At 49.3% G+C, this 20,690-nt stretch overlaps 6 protein-coding genes across 7 annotated transcripts; 3 read left to right on the top strand and 3 right to left on the bottom strand.

The window, feature by feature from the left end:
* Window positions 1–194: 194 nt before the first annotated feature.
* On the top strand, window positions 195–1,457 carry PUP2 (proteasome component pup2). The gene is made up of 3 exons (XM_024907475.2): window positions 195–380; window positions 561–1,099; window positions 1,165–1,457. Exons 1-3 carry the CDS (start codon window positions 356–358, stop codon window positions 1,336–1,338), a joined length of 738 nt encoding a protein of 245 aa, XP_024765063.1. The 5' UTR covers window positions 195–355; the 3' UTR covers window positions 1,339–1,457.
* On the bottom strand, window positions 1,446–6,635 carry TrAFT101_000834 (uncharacterized protein). Of its 2 annotated transcripts, XM_066126166.1 has the most exons (8): window positions 6,208–6,635; window positions 5,705–6,145; window positions 5,022–5,476; window positions 3,979–4,923; window positions 3,282–3,918; window positions 3,159–3,221; window positions 2,419–3,067; window positions 1,446–2,352 (listed from the first exon to the last, which is right to left on the bottom strand). In XM_066126166.1, the coding sequence occupies exons 3-8, from the start codon at window positions 5,179–5,181 to the stop codon at window positions 2,008–2,010; spliced, it is 2,799 nt and encodes a 932-aa protein (XP_065982266.1). In that variant the 5' UTR covers window positions 5,182–5,476; window positions 5,705–6,145; window positions 6,208–6,635; the 3' UTR covers window positions 1,446–2,007. The 2 variants fall into 2 exon arrangements, with proteins under 2 accessions (XP_065982266.1, XP_065982265.1); XM_066126167.1 differs by lacking the exon at window positions 6,208–6,635 and having other exon boundaries at window positions 1,446–2,045; window positions 2,108–2,352; window positions 5,022–5,997.
* A 1,671-nt stretch (window positions 6,636–8,306) lies between these two features.
* On the top strand, window positions 8,307–8,711 carry TrAFT101_000833 (uncharacterized protein; the record flags this gene model as incomplete). Its single annotated transcript, XM_024909394.1, has 1 exon — window positions 8,307–8,711. The coding sequence occupies one exon, from the start codon at window positions 8,307–8,309 to the stop codon at window positions 8,709–8,711; it is 405 nt and encodes a 134-aa protein (XP_024765061.1).
* A 2,685-nt stretch (window positions 8,712–11,396) lies between these two features.
* TrAFT101_000832 (uncharacterized protein) lies at window positions 11,397–12,240 on the bottom strand (the record flags this gene model as incomplete). The annotated part of the gene is made up of 3 exons (XM_024903303.2): window positions 11,397–11,411; window positions 11,502–11,609; window positions 11,665–12,240. 3 exons carry the CDS (start codon window positions 12,238–12,240, stop codon window positions 11,397–11,399), a joined length of 699 nt encoding a protein of 232 aa, XP_024765060.2.
* Window positions 12,241–15,078: 2,838 nt separating this feature from the next.
* TrAFT101_000831 (uncharacterized protein) lies at window positions 15,079–16,903 on the top strand. Its single transcript, XM_024902290.2, has one exon. The coding sequence runs from the start codon at window positions 15,181–15,183 to the stop codon at window positions 16,702–16,704; it is 1,524 nt and encodes a 507-aa protein (XP_024765059.2). The 5' UTR covers window positions 15,079–15,180; the 3' UTR covers window positions 16,705–16,903.
* DDI1 (DNA damage-inducible protein 1) lies at window positions 16,826–19,841 on the bottom strand. Its single transcript, XM_066126165.1, has 3 exons — window positions 18,626–19,841; window positions 17,938–18,563; window positions 16,826–17,866 (listed from the first exon to the last, which is right to left on the bottom strand). Coding segments are annotated over exons 1-3 (1,353 nt in total). The 5' UTR covers window positions 18,628–19,841; the 3' UTR covers window positions 16,826–17,141.
* Between the last annotated feature and the right edge of the window lie 849 nt (window positions 19,842–20,690).

Below are 20,690 nucleotides of genomic sequence, written 5' to 3'. Positions count from 1 at the left end.
GCCCGTCTATGCGCCGGATTAATATGAACCGCGCTTCCGGCTGCAGTTCTCCATCTGCTGTGGCGCCAGCTGTGGCGGTGCGCTCCAAGCCTCGTGCTTGCTGCCTCACCCCACCAGAAGGTACCTACTAATGTATTGCGTACCTGTGCTGGAGTTGCAGGGAAGCTGGATGCGTAGGCCCAGTGTTTGCCTGATAGCAGCAACACCAGTGCCAGCTTCGTCTTTCTCTCAGCCTTTCTCGCAGCCTCATCATCCCTCCTCTGCTCCCACTTTCTGCTCTTTTCTGCCATTCCTTCTTGCTGTTGATACATTCACTGGCACTTTAGGCCAACCCACATTCACACAATCCGCCAAGATGTTTATGGCAAGATCTGAATACGGCAAGCATCTCCCCGCGCCCTCATCTTCTCTCCCCTCCTCGTTCCTAGAGCTCTTGGTGAGAGCACACGAAGAGACAGGGGGGGTTTGTAACGAGAACAGACAAGCAGCCAGATAGATATACCAACAGACGGCCAAATAGTGCAAGAACCTCTGTGCTAACTGCATTCTGCCATCTCCAGATCGGGGTATCAATACCTTCTCCCCCGAAGGTCGTCTCTTCCAGGTCGAATACTCTCTCGAGGCAATCAAGCTCGGTTCCACCGCCATCGGTATCGCCACCTCCGAAGGCGTCGTTCTGGGTGTCGAAAAACGAGTCACCTCCTCCCTCCTTGAAACCTCCTCCGTCGAGAAGATCGTCGAGATCGACCGCCACATTGGCTGCGCCATGTCTGGCCTCCAGGCCGACGCCCGGTCCATGATCGAGCACGCCCGCGTCGAGTGCCAGAGCCACGCCTTCAACTACAACGAGTCACTGAGTGTCGAGAGCTGCACGCAGGCCATCTGTGACCTCGCTCTTCGCTTCGGCGAGGGTGCTGACGGAGAGGAGACCATCATGAGCCGGCCCTTTGGCGTTGCGCTTCTCATTGCGGGATTCGATGAGAACGGACCCCAGTTGTTCCACGCAGAGCCCAGTGGCACCTTTTATCGATTCGATGCCAAGGCCATAGGATCAGGCTCGGAGGGAGCCCAGGCAGAGCTGCAGAACGAATACCACAAGGTCAGTTTCCTCACTTATACGTCATACTATACCGAGACAACCCACTAACGAGGACATATTGGTAGTCTTTAACAATTACTGATGCAGAGACCCTGGTTCTCAAGACGCTGAAACAAGTAATGGAAGAGAAACTGGACTCAAAAAACGTGCAGCTAGCCAGTGTGACCAAAGACAAGGGCTTCAGAATATACACCGATGATGAGATGGCGGCCGTTGTCGATCGACTACCATCAAACTAATCAACTATCATATGCATAACGAGAATAGAAAATAATTGCATTGCAGACTCCTTCTGTTCCAGTCACTCGAATAACCAAATGAATAAGTGCGTGTATGCAATGCCACTCGAAAAGCCGCCAGGCATATGTATATCTATCTATATATATATATATATATCATTATTTCTACTTAGGTGGCCGTGACATCATGACATAGGATAACAGCATGAACTCTTAAAAGAAGAAGATGATGATGATTAGAATGCAGAACAAAAATATTGCAGTTTTGCTGATTTTCCTCATTATTAGATTCCCCATGCTAACAAAAACCCTCCTACTTTTTGCTTCTTTCATCGACTTATACCCTCCTTTTTCGCTCTGACGAACCCTCATTACTCCTTCATAAATACTGCAAAAATTCGTTTCAAAAATCCTTTTTAAAAAAAAAAAAAAAAAATGCTGCCTTATATCTCAACGTTGTGTGCTGAAAGCAGAGAGAAGTAAACAATAAAAATAACAGATAAAAAAAGGAAAGAATTCCCTGTGACTGTGAGCTTACATGTCTGCCAATCGATTACTTGAGCCTTTTTCCCCTTCCTTCTTTCTTTCCTTTCATGCTCTTCTTCTTCTCCCCTTCTCCCTGTATAATCTGCCTGTCTCTCTACAACATCACGCATTCTATACCGGTCGTTAGTTTAAATCGTCTCGTAATTCGAGTCTCGCGAGTTCTGTTTCGATTGCTAGTATCCCGATTGCGTAATGTGTTCTTTCAGCCTTGGCCAGTACTAACCGCCGTTCATCGTTTGACTCTAATTCGTCGATTTTCTTATCAATTCGGCGAGGGTTTTTCCATATGGAAGATGGGAAATCATTGATAATTGTTGGTCGCGAATATTCTGGCCCACCCATTGTGCTTGCTTTGATCCATGCAGATTCACATCCACAGGCAATTTGCATGGCGGACTGCCATCCTGTGAGGCGCGCGATGTCATGCATTCTCTGGATAACCCATTCTCTCTGCGCTGTTTCTTTATACTAAAAACTATGTCAGCATGCATTGAATGTAAACAGGATGGAAAGAGATTGGGAAACTGCACTCACTTGTATCCCTGCAACAAAGACACAAAAAGAGCTCTCAATAAGAGCAGCACCAAGATAGGTGTTTATCTCTGCATACTCAGAACAATCTGCTGCAAGTCCAAAGGCAATTTGTCCAATCTTGAGGGCAAATCCCGCCGTCTGCTTTGCCATTAGCCCTGCTGCCCTCATTGCCACTGGAGGCATCGAGGGGTGGCTTCGATACAGATGGATGAATCCCATGTAATAATTCATCCAGATGCCGGCGATGGAATATGTCTTGAAGTAAATGGCATTGCCAAAAGGCGTCCTTGTTCCTTTTTTATCACCGAATTCGTCATTGATAGGCTGAAATCCGGGGCCAAGATGACTCTTGAAAATCTCAAACGAGCGATAAATGCTATTCCACTCCTGGAGCGCAGCTTCGTAGCTTGCTTCGGGATCAATATCGTCTTGGGAATCGCTCTGTGGTGTGTCGTCTCGCGGAGGACTAAAGCCCATGGGCGCTTGTACTTTACCAAAGGTTGGAAACATGCCCGGAAACATAGTTGGGGATCCAGCTCCCGCTCCGCCACCTTGAGCCTCTATGGCTTTCTGCTTCCGAAATAAATCTTTCGAAACAAAGTCTGAAAGCCGCCCGAGCAACAAGATCAAATGATCATATGTTCCATACCTAACGATGTGTAAACTGTTAGCAGTCGTTTCATAGAAACCAACGAAAACGCGGGGGATTAGGGGTATAGTAGACTTTGTTTTTCACGTACGCCGCAGAATATGTTGAGAAGGGGGCTCTTGGAGGAATCTGTGTCCAGCATTCATATTCCATACTTTGTTTCAGTTAACATCACATTTTCTTTCGATCAAACAGTGGAATGGGAAGAGCTTACAATAACTTAGTGCCCCCTAGTATGCTTTGATATACGTCCATTTTACAGTACCACCAGAAGAGATCGCAAATAATGTCATATTTTTCAATCTCTTCATCGGTTGCTGGAGCATTCCTTTTGTCCGAAGGCTGTCTCTCTCCTTCGCCGTAATCTTCAGGAGTTACGGTGAGTCCTGTTATAGCATGTATAAAGTCGTAATCCAGAGAATTGAGTCCACCCTGTGGTGATACTGGCTGCTGATGAGAGCCATAAAATTGGGAGCTTATGTGGCCCAGTTGATATCCAGTGGCTTCTTGGCCTTGGCGCATACGCTTTACGGGGAAGCATAATCGAGTCATGTCCCCTAAGGACATCTCGCGGAACAAAATCCTAGCACCGAATAGATGATTGCACCACTTGGTATGATCAGACGACCAAACTTCAAAGTATCCCAGCAAGAGAGTGGCGGCAAGGGTTGCCGGCTGAGTTCTCTTAGACGGCGACTTTACACTCTTGGCTACACGGCGAATAGCGCAATGGTAATGCTTCAGTGCTGCTGTCGGAGGGCTGTCTCGAAGTTTGGCTAGCTGGAGACTTGCCAACGCGAGCATAGCATGAAAAAGCCCTAGATGCTGGAGTGCCAGGGTTGGAACGGCGTCTGTAGAGACAGTTAGCGACACACAACATTCTGGCCCTCAGGTCACAATGATCGACTCACAGCTCCACAAACTCTGTCCAGATCCTGCTGCTGTCCTGCTTTTACCTCTCTCTGACGCACAAGATATGTTTCCTTCAAAAATTGAGATTCCAGGCCCAGTGACATTGATAAAGTGCGTGAAGACCATGTTTAGGCCACTAGCCCAGTATTCAGCAGAATAGGGGGTTTCCATGTACGCCAATACATCATCATTCTGGGCAAGGGCTGAAAAGATGCTGGCGTCTTCAGCATTCAAAGTCCAGCGCTCTGATACCATGTTCTTTATGGGTGGCATATTTCTTCTAATATCCGGCATATCGTCATCAGAATCTGGTATAGAGGCTTCATCATCCAACATATCATGTTCCCACTGGTTATTCAGGGGCTGGGGAATAGCGGCGCCTGGGTAGGCACTGAGCCCATTATCACCATTTAAACTGCCGAAATTGGAAATCGCGTCATGAGTTGTAGCTCTATCTGGGACAGGGAAAAAAAGGGCCTCGGAAGGAGCAGTGGCAAAGTAGCCAGGTCCTCCATTGGCTTCCGTTGCAAGCAGTGGGTTAGGGAACTGTGCGCTATATGGAGCCTGAAAATATTGATTTGGACCCATATTGTAGCCTGGTGCGTTTTGTAACAATGTCCCTTGATGAAATGGATGCTGGTATGGTGCTACAGCCGATTGAAGAGGCACGACGTGTTGATGATGATCAAATGAAGGAGGTCTCGGCGCAATAGCCGGAAATAGCCCCCTTGATGGCTGCCTGCCGGGATGCGTGGACAGCGGATCACCTGCGATGCCCGATGGACCAGAGGAATAGATGCCTTGGCTGAAAGGGGACGAAAAAGAGCCAAGAGGTTCCTTAAATATGACTCTTTGACTATACCCTTCGCAATCGCGTCTGGACTTGATGCAGTTGTTGCAAACTGGCCTGCCTTCGTCGCATTTAATTCGCCTCCTACGACAAGCTAATGACGGCGTTCTATATTAGAGCGGGAAAATCAAAGTATAAGAGGAATGGAGAAGATCTGGTGTCAAGAAGGGGTAGATTCAAACAACGACTCACTGAGACAGCCGGTCTTGGTTCGCTTCCTGGTAGTGCCTGTCTTTTTGCGATTCGCCTCGTCCTTCTCTCCGTCATTTTGCAGCAAAGAGTTCCCTTGCTGCTCATGCGAGGGAGCCTTTGCTGATGCCATAGATTGTGCGATGGATTGCTTTTCCATCATGGTATAATTTGTTTTGAGGAGATGCTGGAGATTGAACTCTAGCCTCTCTTTCTCTTTGGTTTAAAGTTGACACCGATGCAAGAAAGTGTTTCGATAGTGCTGAAGGAGGATTCCAAGACAGCAACTTTATATATGGAAAAATATGGCTTTGAAGCAGGCAGAGAGATAATGTACCGTAGGCAACAAGGAGGGAAAATCACCATGTGAGGGGGCAAGACAGGAGTACGGCGGCCACGAAGCCCACAGCGGCACGGCAGAAGAAAAGAAAGACGACACCACTTGCTGCTGTGCTCAGCTGCTGGGAGAGAAGGACGGTATTAGCACGCCTTGCCGAAAGGATGAAAGCATCAAATAGCGGATGGACAGGAGGAGGATAGCAGCAAGTGGAACATGACTGGTGTAACACGAGAGCAGAGCAGATGCCAGGATGAAGCGTCGAGCGGTACGAAGATGAGGCCCGCTTGTGATCACGATCACGCAGCTGGGGACGATACCGGCGACGAGAAGATGGGGGACGACGCACAGAAAGGCTAAAATAAAGGAGACGTAGGATGATAGTGGAGAAGAGAGTAACAAAAGATCTGAAGGATGTGTGTAAAAGAGGAAAGTTATATCGTAGCAGAGAGTGTGTAGGAGAAGAGGAAAGAGAAGAGAAGCAGAGAAGAGAAGCAGAAAAGAGCAGAGCAGGCGCACATGCGAGTGACGAGAAGTCGTATCCCGGCAAATGCTTCTTTTCCTGTCGACAGCAAAGTACCGCTGAGTACAAGTACTAGAACATCTCGAGATTTTGCACGAGGTGTTGAAGAGGGCGTGGCGCTTTGAGAGGGGGGAGGGGTGGAGCAAAAAAGACGAGAAAATGCGATGTTGACGGCGGTTGCCCAAACCAGGGGAGGAACTCCCCACCAACTTACCTGTATTTCCGTTCCTGGAGCCAACTACTACCTTGTACTTGGCCGAGGGGTCGCTGTTGATGCCTGGAGTTAGTGACGGAAGTATCCTGCCAGCAGATTCGGTGGATGAAGATACTTTTGCAACGCCGTCGGATATGCCGTCAATAACAGTGGCAGCATAAACCGCGCGTACCTGAGAGCAAGGTGGTGATGGTGCAACTAGACTAGGTAGGCAAGTACCAGTGGCCAGAGGAAGATTCAGAGCACCCAAGTCTCGTACCTAGAACAGGACACAATCAGTCACCTTGGCTTGTGTAGATCCCACCTTTGTCGTTGGCGATGCCAGGGAGAATTCTCAAGCAAACGTTGAGCATCCGGTGCTGAGAGCAGTTGTTAGCTGGCACGGTACGGGTAGGGCAAACGGCAGACTGGAGATGCAGCCAGAAGGATTCAATGACGATGTACACAAGAAGACACATCGTCACGCCCGCAGCCAGTGGCACCAAGAGACGCAAACACCAACCTTGCCCTGTCTCAGGGCAGCTAGGACTAGAGAGCAGAGACAGAGGGCTTGATGCGCAGACACAGGAAATCAGGTTGTACCTACAGCGATAGTTGTACCCTGTTGCTTCAGACAGTCGACAGACACCCAAACTAGGTACGTTTTCCTTTCGATCGAGACCCAGCTAGAGGGGACCAATCAATGGTCCAGTTCGGCGCTGGTCCGGCAAACACAGGCGCAGTTCTTCAAATCTCTCTCGCTCGCCGCGGGAGTTCGCAGAAAGGTCGCGGCACAGATGGGGAGGGGCAGAGGCGTGGAGTGCAAGAGCATGAGGTGCTAGGATGCCGGGACGTCAAAGATGCCAGCTTGGCGGATGGAACCGTGCAGTTGGTAGACTCGGATATAAGGGAGAGGGGGGAGAAAAGGGGAACGAGTTGAAGGGAACCGAGACCAACTAATTGCTTACTCACTCATCTATTCACAGCGTGGCTGAATGAATTGACGGTTTTAAATCGACAGACACCGGCAAAGCAAGGTACCCAGAGGTAAGTAGAGGCAGAGACGCCGAAGTTCTTAGAGGACGGAGATGGTTGTTCTTTTGTTCCCCTCCTTTGCCTCCTCGCCTTATCTGCTCAGGTGGGTGGTATCACCGACGGAATTGGTCATCCAGATCTGCAAGAGGGGAACGAAGAAATATCTTTAACAATTCTTTTTCCCAGGCCCCTAGGCCCATGAGCGAGCGAGAAGAGCAACCTATATAATAAAGGAACACCATCCCTTGATTCGCATGGCAGACACCGAGGACGAATAGAACGACTCTCCTGCTGGACTGGCAACTCTAGCCGGCGATCAGCCCCGGCATTAGCCCACAAGGCTAGGTATGCATGTTAGATGTCCAAATTTTCTCTTTATTGTGCTATGCCAGCTTTACCCATGCACAGAGCTCAGTCCAGCGTCTCCTCCTTGGTGTTGATTCTGCGGCGGGCACAGGCCAGCTTGTGAACAGGAATGGGACGCTGCCTCAGGGCTGACAGCGCCGTCATGGATATGGGCCCATTGTCCGCTATCTATGTCCCTTGTTTTGAGGTGGGCTTTTTGGAGACATGCTTGCAGTCGTCAGTTGCTTTGGTGCCTGAACATATCCTATCTTTCTCCAAGAGAAAACACCTCGTAGGCCTGGAGAAAGGGCAACGACAAGAGAGGCCATAACGATGACTACCGCTGCCGCGGAAAATATTCCGATCCAAAAGAAGGGGGGGGGGAAACAGGCAATAGAAACAATTGGTCGAGAAAACGGCGAGGATGGGGGCGAGAAGAGAGAGCTGAGGCCAATTTCAAGTCTCCTTTGCTATCACACAGCTTGTCAGCAGCTACAGTAGGAAAAGCAGAACGAGGCTGGCCTGTTAGCAATCGACCGCTAGCCTGTACGCAATGAAAATATAGCTGCTGCATCGTTGCGTATCGTGTGGCGATAGATGGATAGTTGTCTAGCCAGGCTACTCGGCACTGTCAATCAACTGCTCGACTATTCATGCGAAAATCAAGGGCGTGGCCTTGATCTTGATGCCAGCCAAATACTATCCCAGCATCTTACTCAACCAAATAGGCTGCCAGCCTGTTCATACCGGCCTATGCTGGCCACGTCTCACGATACCACGCTTTCCATTCGCCAAACCTCAGTAGCTCCCCTCTCAGCTGCGCCATACCCCTAGCCAGCCTGGTATGATTCGAGGATGAGCTTCACACCAGTCCCAAAAACCCTTGTCCAGGCCTTCTTCTTCTTTCTTTTCGTTTTTCCGTTTGCAACACCAACGGTGAGGCGGCGGCGAAAGGCGCCAGAAAGGAAAACACTGTGTCGCACAACCAAAACGGGATGCTGTCCAAGGTTGCAAGTGTTTGTATATACGCCAGCCACCACCAACCAGACCAACACCAGAGGACAATTGCCGCCCAGACACTCGCCCGCGTCCTATGTGGACCTCTGCAATTATCTAATACAGCCGCTAGATACAGCCTTGCGGGCTTTGGTTGCGAATGTTTCGAAGCTGGGTGGAGACTCGGGATCTGAGATGGAGAGATGCCCGATGCTACCAGGCATTGATCACAATACCGTCCCTCAAAGTGCACCCAGTACTTGACTAGCAGATGCTGGTTATATTCTTAGTCGAAGAGTGTCTGCCCAGGTATCCTATTACCTGATGGAAAAGGGAAAGAGTGTAAGCTATACTAAGTACAGTGTCGGTTTTATATACAAGAGCATTCATCGCTGTTATTTCTATCATTCCCTGGCCTACCTCCTCTCTACATATTCTGCCTTTACCATCTTCTACCTATGAAGACTCCAATTACCCCTGATACATACATATACTCCCACTCACCGCCATCCATCCATCCATCCATCCATGATCCAGCTACAAACTCAACTTCTGGCTGTCTTGCGGAACATGGTTGCTCTAGATCATGCATCTCATCGCCCATCCGCCGCTTATGCCGGTCGAATTATGTTTCTGTGGTACACAAACCAGTCGCCACGTGCTACCTAAACTCTCTTGACTCCCATTTCCCATGGCATGATCCTTTACCGCTTTTGCTATTCAAGAGGCAAGCCGGCGGCGGCGGCAGCAGCAGCGTGCGAGTACAGCTGGGGTTGTGGTTGTGATTATATAGATGTCGTGGTGCATGGGCAGAGTTGTACCATGTCCTAGTTCACGGCTCCATGCCTCATCTCCAGAGTCACATACCGCCTACCTTGCATGGATGAGAAACTCAATAGGCGTGGAGTCTGCTGTGTAGGCTAGGGGATCAGCGCACACTGGCACAGACTTATCAGATCGTCAGCATTTTGGGGGGGGCCGGCGTTGGCTCGACTTCTATTTCGCATTAGCAGATCATGAAATATAATGGAAGAGCGCACATAACGATCTATGCCTTTCTCAGCTCCTGCGAGGGGCTATGGCCAGAGCGTTAGCAACCCCGGCTCGTCCTTCACTCCCCTCTTTTGTCCCCCATCATCGCCATATACACTGGCCTTGGACATGTCTGAGACTGCCGTTTCCGCAGGTTGCTGTTCCCTTGCCATCACCACAGGCTCCTCGCTCCATCTTTGTACGCGGCAGCACATGCAACGGCAAGGGACCGGGGCCCGACCAGATCTGCCGTCGTGGACCAAATCTCTGTAGTACCTTGCCGCTGTATCGGGAGCGGGTGAGAGATTATTCATGCCACCATGCGCCAAAATAGTGTGTTGTTGCCCCGTGGATCTGGCCAAAAGCGCGGTGCACGTTACGCTGCGCTCTCACTTCGCTTTTGGGGCCCGCAGCTCGCCATGCAAACACCCTCGCTGCCGTCTTGTCCCCTACCGCCTCGATCTATCTGTGTCTTGCCATCCTGGGTGTATCAATGTCTCTGACAAGCTTGGCCGGATGAACTCATTCATGAGGGAAAAGATCCGGTCTTGCCTTTGAGCCCCTCTTTTCATGTGTGCATCTATCATCTTGTCCTTTATTCGCACGCCCCCCTTTCTCTACGACACCACTAGCCACGGTTGATGTGAGAGCATTCATATGTAGCTTCTCTGAAATTGCAGTATTAACCCCCGCATATGAAGAATCAAGGTTCCGATGTTTTCGGGTACGTGCTTAACCCGAACCTACATTCGTTTCGCCCCTCCTTCAGTGGCTTGCTCTTGTCTACTGCCTCGTGTGTGGCTCTTTCGACGACGACAGTAGGCCCAAGCTTGCGAACGGCAGTGTAATCTTCAATTCAATCCAAATTCATCCCGCCAGCAGCTAACCATGGCTTAACCACTCATGCAAAAGCTCGCATCTCGCATCAATTTCCCGCAATAGTTCTGACTCAAGAGATGTATGCAAATGCCGCCTTGTATCCCAAGATGCTCTCTGGGATCCCTCCAACTCCGACTCTCCTCGCAGACTTCCATATGGACACATAGGAAGAAAACTGAGCACCCTCATCAGCATTGCAAATTTGTTGTCAGACATGGCTTTTAAGAGAGTGATCATGATGGTAGTGCTACAAGCATACTAACTTGTCCTAGACTCCATATTACCTTAAACTCTTCTTTGTCTTCTAGAAGCTTTTCGTGAATGTTGATTGAGCAACCTTGATGTTTTACTAGCTGAGCTATACTTCTTTCTATCTAGAATTCAATATACCCGTTTTCTAATCTAAAAGTGCCTTTTCTGCCCTTGTGAAGCCCTGGTATGTATGGAGTCTGATGTGGTCTACCACGATGTAATTAGAATCTCAAGTTCTCCTTGCTAACGGAGTTGTACAATGTTTTGGTCGTAATAATAGTATTTCCCCTAATTAGACAAGCCTCTCTATTATATCATATCCCCAACGCTCTCTATACCCATAGAGAAGGATGTTGGCGGTTATAAATCCTCCAATCAATGTTGCATACGTGGCTAAGCGTACACTGTAGTCCAGTGCCAACGACAGAGCGCAGGAAAGTCCGAAGAGGCTGTCTCTTTCTAAATATCTTACCCCGCTCTAGCATTTGTATTGAGCCACTTGATGGGAAGATATGTACCTTGAGTGACCAACTTGTATCTTATCTACTGCAACTTGGAATTGCAAGTATTTGCCGGACTGTCTCAATATACTATGGTGACAATCAAGACCACCTACCCTGTCCAGGGTATTCCTGTTAAAGTATAGTAATAGTTTAGTATAATCTTTATCTATCCAATCCAGTGAAAGTGACGCCCATTCCGCATTCTACAGTAACAGCAGCCTGAAAGTACATGTAGCATTATTATCAGTCTAAAGCCATCCCTATTAAATTGAAACATCCCAGCTTAACCATTTCTCCGCTATTTTTACTCAATTTCCAACTTTTTTTTTTTTTTTTTTTTAAAAAAAAAAAAAAAAGAAAAGAAAAAAACACATTCCTATCACTCTACCTTGCATAGCTTTGATGCCCCCCTATACTCTTGCAGCTCGAAGTCCATCGTTTCGCCGGAGCAAACTTCAATGTGGTCAACCTTTTCAGTAAAGCACCAGGTAACCAACTGCATATTTCTTAGTGTAAATTCACATCATTCCATTTACTAGGGGCACACTTACTGGCTGCTCCGAGCATGTATCGCAATCGAGTGTTTTTTCGGCTGGATGTGCGTTTTCTTGGATATCTTCGGGTTCCAGTTCTTCAGGCTCTGGTTGTTCTTGCACAAATTGCGGTGCTTGAACTACTTGCTGTCTTCGAGGACGGCTAGAATGTGCGACGATGTTAGACATGTAGTAAGAGGTCTCAGTGCCATTGTACAAATCCCTTTTGAAAGTCAGATGGAAGACTAGGCGATAAAGTTCCCCATCAATCTCAGAATCGTAAATAATCTCAGACGGTACGGTTAAAGAGCCATCCCAACGTCCAAGAGCCTCGATCGTCTCATCAGTATGATGGATCAATAATCCAGCAAAACGGAGGCCGAATTCGGGCTTTCCATCGACAACATGCGTTTTTTGAACGCTCAGCTGCTTTATTTGACTCAGCTTCGCTGTCGTTGCCCTTCCTTCATCACACCACCAGCTTTCAAACACTATCTGTGGCACCGCCGGTAGAGAGACTTGCCGCTCAGACAATGGCGTTATTTCCCCTGTTGTACCAGAGTTATCCCTGGGCTCGCAGTGAACTCCGAACATTGTAAAGCTTTCCTTTGCCATCAGCAGAGTATTCACTATCATGCCTGCAACGGTGCATCCCTGCTTCAAGCGATTAGGTGTCAAGGACAAGTATCTGGCACCTTCCTCTCGGAGCAGCAACGGAGGCCCGAAATATACAAGACGCTGTCGATTTGTTCTGAGCTAATTGGCCATTCATCAGTATAAACTGCTACGTATCTGGGGCTACGCGAAGTATTAAAAAAGAGGGAAATGCCTTACCAAAAGATACGGGCCATGCTGATCGAAAGTGTCGACAGCCATCAAACCTAGTGTTACAATCTCCTCGCCTTCTTGAAAATAAAAAGATGTCGGTAGCCCTTGTCGGCCAGATACTGAAATTGCCACGTCAGAGCTCCTCTTATGAACAATAATGCCGTTAGTGCCTTTGTCGCAAGCATACACTGTTATGCCCTTAACGCAACTGCCATTTTCTCGCAAAGGCAAGTAACTACACATCGCTTGCGGCGTAAAATCTTTTAGCACCTTGAAGTATGGTCCTTCGTACATGTCGCCGACAAATGATTCTCCCGAGCCAGGTAAGTCCCGGGCAACGTTCCAAAGGAGTGGTATTGGTAGCTCTTTTGAATCCCTCACGCGGCTGAAGTGACGATTATATATATCGGCTAGTTGCTTGAGAACACTCTTGTGGCCCTATAATACTCATGTGAGATTCAAGTAATTGGGGAAAGACACACTCTCTTCTCTTATATATGAGAAATCCTTTCACAATATTACTTACATTCTTTAAAAGACTGATGTCCTGGAGCGTGACATTGAGTGGTCCGCAGCGCCATCCCTGCGCTGTGCTTCCCAACCAAGAGGATTTGGATTCGTCAAGAAAATAGAATCTGACAGCCGATATGCCGATTAGGCCAAGGATGAATTCAATTTTGCAGATTTGGTTCGTGTTGGCTTCAATACAAGCACATCGACGGTTCAAAGCATCACAACCAACTGGCGCGTTGAGAATTTCGACATGGCACAAGTAGTCAACCCCGAATATATTGGTGAAAGAGGCACAGAGATGAGTAGCGTTTGTATTGGAATCGGGTACGAGGTCTGGGGCGCGGTCAGGATGCGGAATTACTGTGGAAGGTGAAAGACGACCAAGCGAACATGTCGTGACGCCTGTCAACAATGAAAATGCAGCTTTATCTACATTAGCGTAGTTTAAGATTTTCCCCTGTAGTTCGACGGGCAGCTGAGCACATTTCAAGAGCAATGATTTCCATTCTGAGTCGACAATATTGCTACCGCTTGCAAATGAGGCCAGGTGCCACGGATTTGGCGCCTTCAAGCAGTCCCTGGGCATGGTTTCACTTAGTTGCAGCCCAAGATTGTATAGGTCATCGCGTGAAGGCTTTTTCTCTACCATTTGGGCGAGTTTCCAGCACGCGGAATGTATGAAGAAAACAAGCCCAGCAGTGTTTGAAGATTTGAAAGGTTCGAAACCAATGGGTATATCCCGATCTGTTTGATAAACGGCATCTAGATAAACTATATCGATCTCGAAACAGAAGACATGAGGGAGGAGGTCCGGTTTCCGACTAATTCTAGCGTCCATGACTATGGTGAGATATAAAAGTGAGTAAAGAAAGAAAATTGAAGCGATTGGAAACATCACTCACAGCCTAAAGCCAGTACCGTCGTCTCCCATGGCAAGTATTTTGCAATGTCGTCTCTAATATCATATGCTCGGCACTCAACGTTACACATTGGGACCTTATTTCGGCAGAGGACACAATGTTGTTCCGCGACATAGGTTATCAGCTTCCTATCGCTCGACTCTACCTCTTGAGGATCCATATTTTTGAAGATGAGTTGTAGAATTCACAATTAAAGCTGAAGATGAGGGGAATAGAAAGTTTACCTGAGCTCTGGAAGCTGGACCTAGGGGATTCTTCTACAGCTTATAAGAACATTGCAGTAACGATAAATGTCGCCGAGTTTCGCGTCCCTGGACAAAGAGAACCTATTTAATCCTTGGACAGACACTATGGCAGCTCATAGAACGCTGAATTGGCACAATTGGAACTTCCAAAACATGCATTGAAAGAGGACAGTCAAACATTCAGGTGGCTTTTCCCCGAGGTTTCTTCCACGAATAACTGTGTTTTCCCATTTTGACGATTTAGGCATGTCTGTTCAAGTAGAAAAGACTCTTTCAGATTTGTACAGATATCTCCATGAATCTCAACTATCATTGTGGGATTCTTTGATGCTTTGATGCTTAATACAAGTTGCCTTTCAATCTCCTGGGCACACGCAGCATCTTGATCAACAAATATGTTATACAATTGTTAATATTAATATATGTATGCCTTTGCCTAATGCTAGCTCTCAATGACAAAAACAAAAAAAAAAGTCATGTTTTTATGACAACAAATAACAGTTACAAAGAATCTTCAAGCTAAGATAAACCACTTTACACACAAAGAGGAGAAAAACAAAGGTTCAGCCGTCTTTATTAATATAGCCGCCAAAGTCGGGTGCTCATACCATTGAGCTCTGCTACTTAATGACGTTCAACGTACATTAACACCCATATTATGCATTCCGTGTTCAATTCTCATAGCCCATCACGAGCTCTAAGAAAAGATTGAACAAGTCTGACAAGAGATGAATTATGGATTTACAGACATCGAAATTACCCAAAATGGTAATCCAGACTTACTTAGCATCGACCCACTGGCAGCATCGCCTCTCAAATCTCACGCTACAGTAGGCGGCGTCGCAGCGCATCCTTATCGATAAGACACCCGGCAAAAAAAGTTGGTGAGCAACCTCTCACCTAAAAGCCAAGCCAGACTTTTTAATCGCATCGCCAACCGCAGCTCCCAGCGTTCTCATCAGCACAGCGCAGTGTGCCTTAATCAAGAACAGAAAAAGAGACGAGAGGCTAAAAAAGAAGAAGAAGATATGTTCGCTGTTCCAGGGTGGTCGGTTTCGTCCGACGCTCTCAAGACTGAGAAGCCCACTGCCGCTGGAGGTGGTCCTGCAGGCGCCAAGACCAGGAAGCGAAAGAGGACGACCAAGGAGGAGCCTGTGACAGCCGCCAATGTCGCTGATCTGTATGAGTCTGTCGTCGAGGGGAAGAAGAAGCCCAGCGAAGAGAAGGCTTCCCAAGACTCAAAACGCCAAAAGAAGGGATCCAATGAGAAGAAGGATGGGGGATTGAAGCCACAGGGAAGCGATAAGAAGAGCAAAAAGGACAAGAAGAGGGAGAAGAAGGAGAAGAAGGATAAAGAAAATCCCAATCTACAGCCTCTATCAAATAAATCAGACAAGAAGAACAAGACGGAGAACCAGTCGAAATCTCAGGACGGTAGCGCTACAGTCGAATCCTCCGAGTCCAAATCAGACGCCGCCGCTGCCAAGCCTCAGCAAGCAGCAATTTTACCTCCTGCGCCGCCCAAATTGACACCCTTACAAGCCTCAATGAGGGAGAAGCTCATCTCTGCTCGATTCCGCCACCTAAACGAAACTCTCTACACAGCGCCCTCGGAGGAGTCCTTCAAGCTGTTCCAAGAATCCCCCGAGATGTTCGACGAGTACCACGAGGGCTTCCGGCGCCAAGTCAAGGTGTGGCCCGAAAACCCCGTCGACAGCTTCCTGAAAGACATTCGCACACGAGCCAAGATCCGACAGCCCCACGGCAAGGGAAGACCCAACGCGCCGCAGGTCAAGCTCATCGACAGCCCTCTGCCCAGGACCATGTCGACATGCACCATTGCCGACCTGGGCTGCGGTGACGCCCGCCTCGCAGAGTCTCTCCAGGCCGACAAGGACAAGCTCCGCCTCGACGTCAGGAGCTTCGACCTCCAGAGCCCCAGCCCGCTCGTCACAAAGGCCGACATCGCCAACGTCCCCATGGAGGACGGCTCCGTCAACGTGGCCATCTTCTGCCTCGCCCTCATGGGCACCAACTGGCTCGACTTCGTCGAGGAGGCCTACCGCCTGCTGCACTGGAAGGGCGAGCTCTGGGTCGCCGAAATCAAGAGCCGCTTCGGCCCCGTGCGCAACAAGCACGCCCCCGTCACCCACAGCGTCGGCAACCGCCGCAAGCTGCCCACCAAGAAGGAGGTCCAGGCCAAGGAGGCTCACGTCGCGGGCCTGCTCGAGAAGGACCTCGCTGTCGAGGTTGACGGGCAGGACGACCAGCGCCGCGAGACGGACGTGTCGGCCTTTGTCGAGGCGCTGAGGAAGAGGGGCTTTGTCCTGCAGGGCGATGGGCGCGAGGCTGTGGATCTGTCAAACAGGATGTTTGTCACGATGCGCTTCATCAAGGGCGCTGCTCCTACAAAGGGCAAAAACGTGAGGCCGGACGACGCCGCTCCCAAGAAGAAGAAGATGTTTGGCCGCATGCAGGACGAGGATGCAGACGACAAGAATGGAGAAAACGAAGGGGGTATTCTCAAGCCTTGTGTTTACAAGATTCGATGAGACTAACTAAGAGGGTTGTTCTCGCCTACTAAAAGCGGGAGAATCGATTTTATTCGTACTTTTTACTTCTTTTTATGTTTCACATTAATGGGCACACAAAAGTTTTAGAGGCTTGATAGAAGTCAGGAGTGTATATATGTATATGTCACCTAATGATCAGTCGAGGCAAAGTATAAGCATTTCAACATACATCATACGCAAAAGTCAACATGTTTCTTTTCTTTTTACTTTCTATTACATTCCACTACTAGCTTCCCCAAAACGCCTGTAGATGCTGCATGGATTCTTAGCCACAACTTTATGTAAAACGCTCCTCTTATTAGGTAACAAGCAGAGAAAGCAGACAAAACGCAAGAAAACAAAAACCAAAAGTTTCCCACGCTCTACCCTCGTTGCAGGGCAATGCTGATTATTCATAATCTCATTAGGTAAGTAATTTAGAAGAAGATTAAGCTAGCCGCCATATCAACGTTGTCCTCAGCAGCCTGAAGAGCCTGGATTGCCTGTTCCCTAGAAGCTCCCATAGACATGAGACTGTCGATGTGAGCTGGTGTTACGCCGGTTGCTGCGGTTGCCGCGGTTGCCGGAGCTGCCGGCTGAGCGGGTGCCGCCGCCGCCGGCTGTGGTGGCCGTGCTTGGGCTTGGGCTGCAGGCTGTGAAGAGGTTTGCGAGGGGGTATCTTGCACCGGCATGACAGCTCCAGATCGTTGGCCAATGGCAGTACCCGCCGGACCTGGTATGGTAGGCTCTTGAACGGCAGCTTCCTCCTCTTCCTTTGGAATCTCGGCTTCTCCAAGGAAGGAGATTTCTTGGCCTTGTATGATGAGCTTGTCCTTTGCCAGATCGATATGGGCTTGGTATCTCTTGAGCATATCCAGGCCAAGAAGCAGCTCAACCGACTTGCCCTCCATCACGGTAAAGCTGCAGGGCAGAAACAAGTTTCCAATCTTGATCTGGGCTGAGTGAACGCGACCAATGATAGTAGCCGTTCCAACACCCCGGGCTACACCAGCAAACCTCTTATCTACCAGGCGCATGATTCCGCAGGCCTCGGCGCACGAAGGTGACATGATAGTGGCCTGCGCACCCGAGTCGACCAGCGCCTTAACCTTGTGCCCGTTGACCTCCACATTGGCGTAAAGCAGGTGAACGCGGCCAAAGACTAGGTAGGAGTAAACGTGGCAGAGTCAGCCCCCGCACCTCACAGGGGTCATGGGACGTCATCGTACATACCTTCGGGGTTATGCTCCATGGCATTTTGCAGGTTCTCCATGACCCTTTCCTGACGGATCATCTCCTCGATCCTCCTCTGGTTTTCCACGTTGAAGGGGTCTTCGTTCAGCCTTTCAATCTCCCGCTGGCGCATCTCTCGCTCTCTGCGTTCTCGATCTTGGCTATCGAGGAATATTCTTCGAAACTGCGCGGGGTCTTCGACGGCGGCGGCGAGCTCCGGGTGCTGCCTGGACAGCTGCTGTCTGACGGCGGGGTCGCCCAGAATCTGAAGACGAAGCATCTCGGTATCATTTCCGGCTCCAGCTGCGGTAGAAGCAGCGCTTTGCTGTTGGCGAACCGCGGATTGAGCCTGCCCTGATGGCTCCGGGGGTCCGGTGCTGCCTCGCATATCTCGGACGTGGACGGCCAGCATGTCACCATCGCCGATCTGCAGCTGCTCCATGGTCTTGGTATCGTCCGAGATCAATCGGCCGTTGTGATAGATGTGCTGTGCCGCCGGAGGAATGCCCGCCTCGGCCTGGACAGACTCGCGCAGAGTAGAAACGGTCATGTCGGAGAAAACCTCGAGCGTCACCAGGCTGTCCTGGTCTCCTCCCTGAGGGTTGAAGACGTTGAGTGTGATGCGCCTAGTAAAACGCTCCACGTTAATTCCGCCCTCCAGTCAGCTTCGCGTTAAGGCAAGACTTACATTTTTGTGTAAGGACAGATCTTTCGTGACGCTCAAGTTTCGCAATGGGGAATACAGCAGAGACAAAAGGGAATGTGCGGGATGAGAGAAAAAAAAAAGACGCCTTGGTTTGAAAGTAAGATGGAAATGTACGGAAGCTCAACGAAGTGCGGTAGTATGGAGACAGCCCGGTGGCTTTAGTAAGAGGCTTCTGCTTCTGCTTCTGCTTCTGCTTCTGCTTCTGCTTCTGCTTCTGCTTCTGCTTCTGCTTCTGCTTCTGCTTCTGCTTCTGGTGCGCGTCTGCCGGAAGGAAAGGGGCTTCTCGAAGAGGAATTATAAATCAGGCGATGGCCAGCCTCAGCGTAGCATTCGTGGCAGGCAAGCAGGCAGGATTATACAGTAGCAGTGGCATGCGGTCGTTTGTGTGCGTGCAAACTGTAGCTTGATGGGATGCAGTAGATTCAAGATGCGGGAGCAGGACGGACCGGGGAGGGGCAGCGAGTTGGTGGAGGGGCAAAAAGCTTAACGGGCGCGGAAGCTCAGCTCATTTCAGGCTGTTCCGGGCCAGGACTAGGCACGCCACGGTGACGACAGCGGGTAATGGTAGCGCGTTCAGCGGTCGTGGGGAAGCCTTGGAGCCTGCGCCATAGCCCATGTTTGCAGGGACAGGGGAGCTTGGTAGCACTGAGCTCTTTTAGAGTGGCCAGGGATCAGGAAGCTTTTCAAGGCCTCAGCTACTACTTACCTACTGATTACCTGCAACTCCATGACATTTGTGTACAACCAAACCTACATGTAACCCAACTGAACACATCAATTGCAATCACTCCGTCTCTGAGGCATCTTTAGATGCCGAGATCGTCCTCAGAACAAAAAGAATACATGTACCTTGATACGAACCTAGTATCTACCTTATACGAGCGACTACCTTAGGCACGGGTCTCTAGAGCGTGTATTCCCCGAGTTACCCGCCAGGAGTGTGAATGTCGATCGTTAGATTCGTCAGGCCGAGCTTGGCATACACAATTCTGGCAGTAAAAGGTGGCCCAGGAACTATCAAGTTGCAAAATATTGGCTCTTCAGTCTACTTCGGATAGGATCTTGGTATCCCAGGATGCCTCGGCGAAGGGGTCAGAGCGATGAGGGTAAAGGTTAGATAGAAATGCGTTCCCAAAAGAGACTGCAGCCATATATATAAATCCAATCCCAACACGTGCGACCAATTGCTGTTTCAGGCACACTATCTTTCCAACGGGCTAATATCACCCACCCTGGCTGGAGGATCCTTCGCAGCGAGAGGTGGGAGATATATGAAGTAGCAGCCAGAAGCAAATATGGACAACACAGGATGGACAGCAGCGTGGACGGGGTTTGGGCAACAAAGGCGGGACCATTGGAGAGGGAATAAATGATAGAGAGAAAACCCGCAATTAAGTCTCCAGACCTGATGTTGCGTCTATTACTACTCGATCCTCGTATCCAAAGCCTGATGCGGCGACTGACCCTTGAAGAGATATTACACCATGCTTGTACATACCTGCCTAGTAGGTAGGTAGTAGATAGCCTTACCAGGTGTCTACAGGTACCTGCTGAAAGCGAGTAATGCGCGCTCACGCTAGTAGCAGAGCCTAAAGCTTACTTGTACCTACCTCGAACCTACTCTCTCCAATCTCATTTTTGTCGACATTGAACATCAATTGCTGCTACATAAGATACCTTACCTGCATACTCGTGGTAGTGCAGGCAGCACCGCATACAAGAGATTTGGCATCTAATCCATGTGACTGTGCGGGGAGGCAGCCCTAGAGTATCATCCGATGGCATCTAGGCTCTGAATCTTGTACGACGTGACGCTGGACGCATTCTGTTGAGGTATGTACCTATTCATGCATGCCAGCAGCATCCATCCATGCAATGCGCACATACATACGAATACGGAGCGAGCATCGTGCAGCGCCTTGCAATGGCTACTTTGCAGCATCCGGGTTCTGGCAATGTTGCGAGGCCATATCTCGCTTATACCCGTGGAAATCGTGGCTGCTCGACACGTTCGTACGCCTGTCGTCGAGGCTAGCTAGTGCAATGC

Source organism: Trichoderma asperellum, chromosome 1 (genome assembly GCF_020647865.1).
Source record: "Trichoderma asperellum chromosome 1, complete sequence".
Lineage (NCBI taxonomy): Eukaryota > Fungi > Ascomycota > Sordariomycetes > Hypocreales > Hypocreaceae > Trichoderma > Trichoderma asperellum.
Note: the sequence above shows the minus strand (reverse complement) of the source record. Positions and strands in the feature narration are given on the sequence as shown.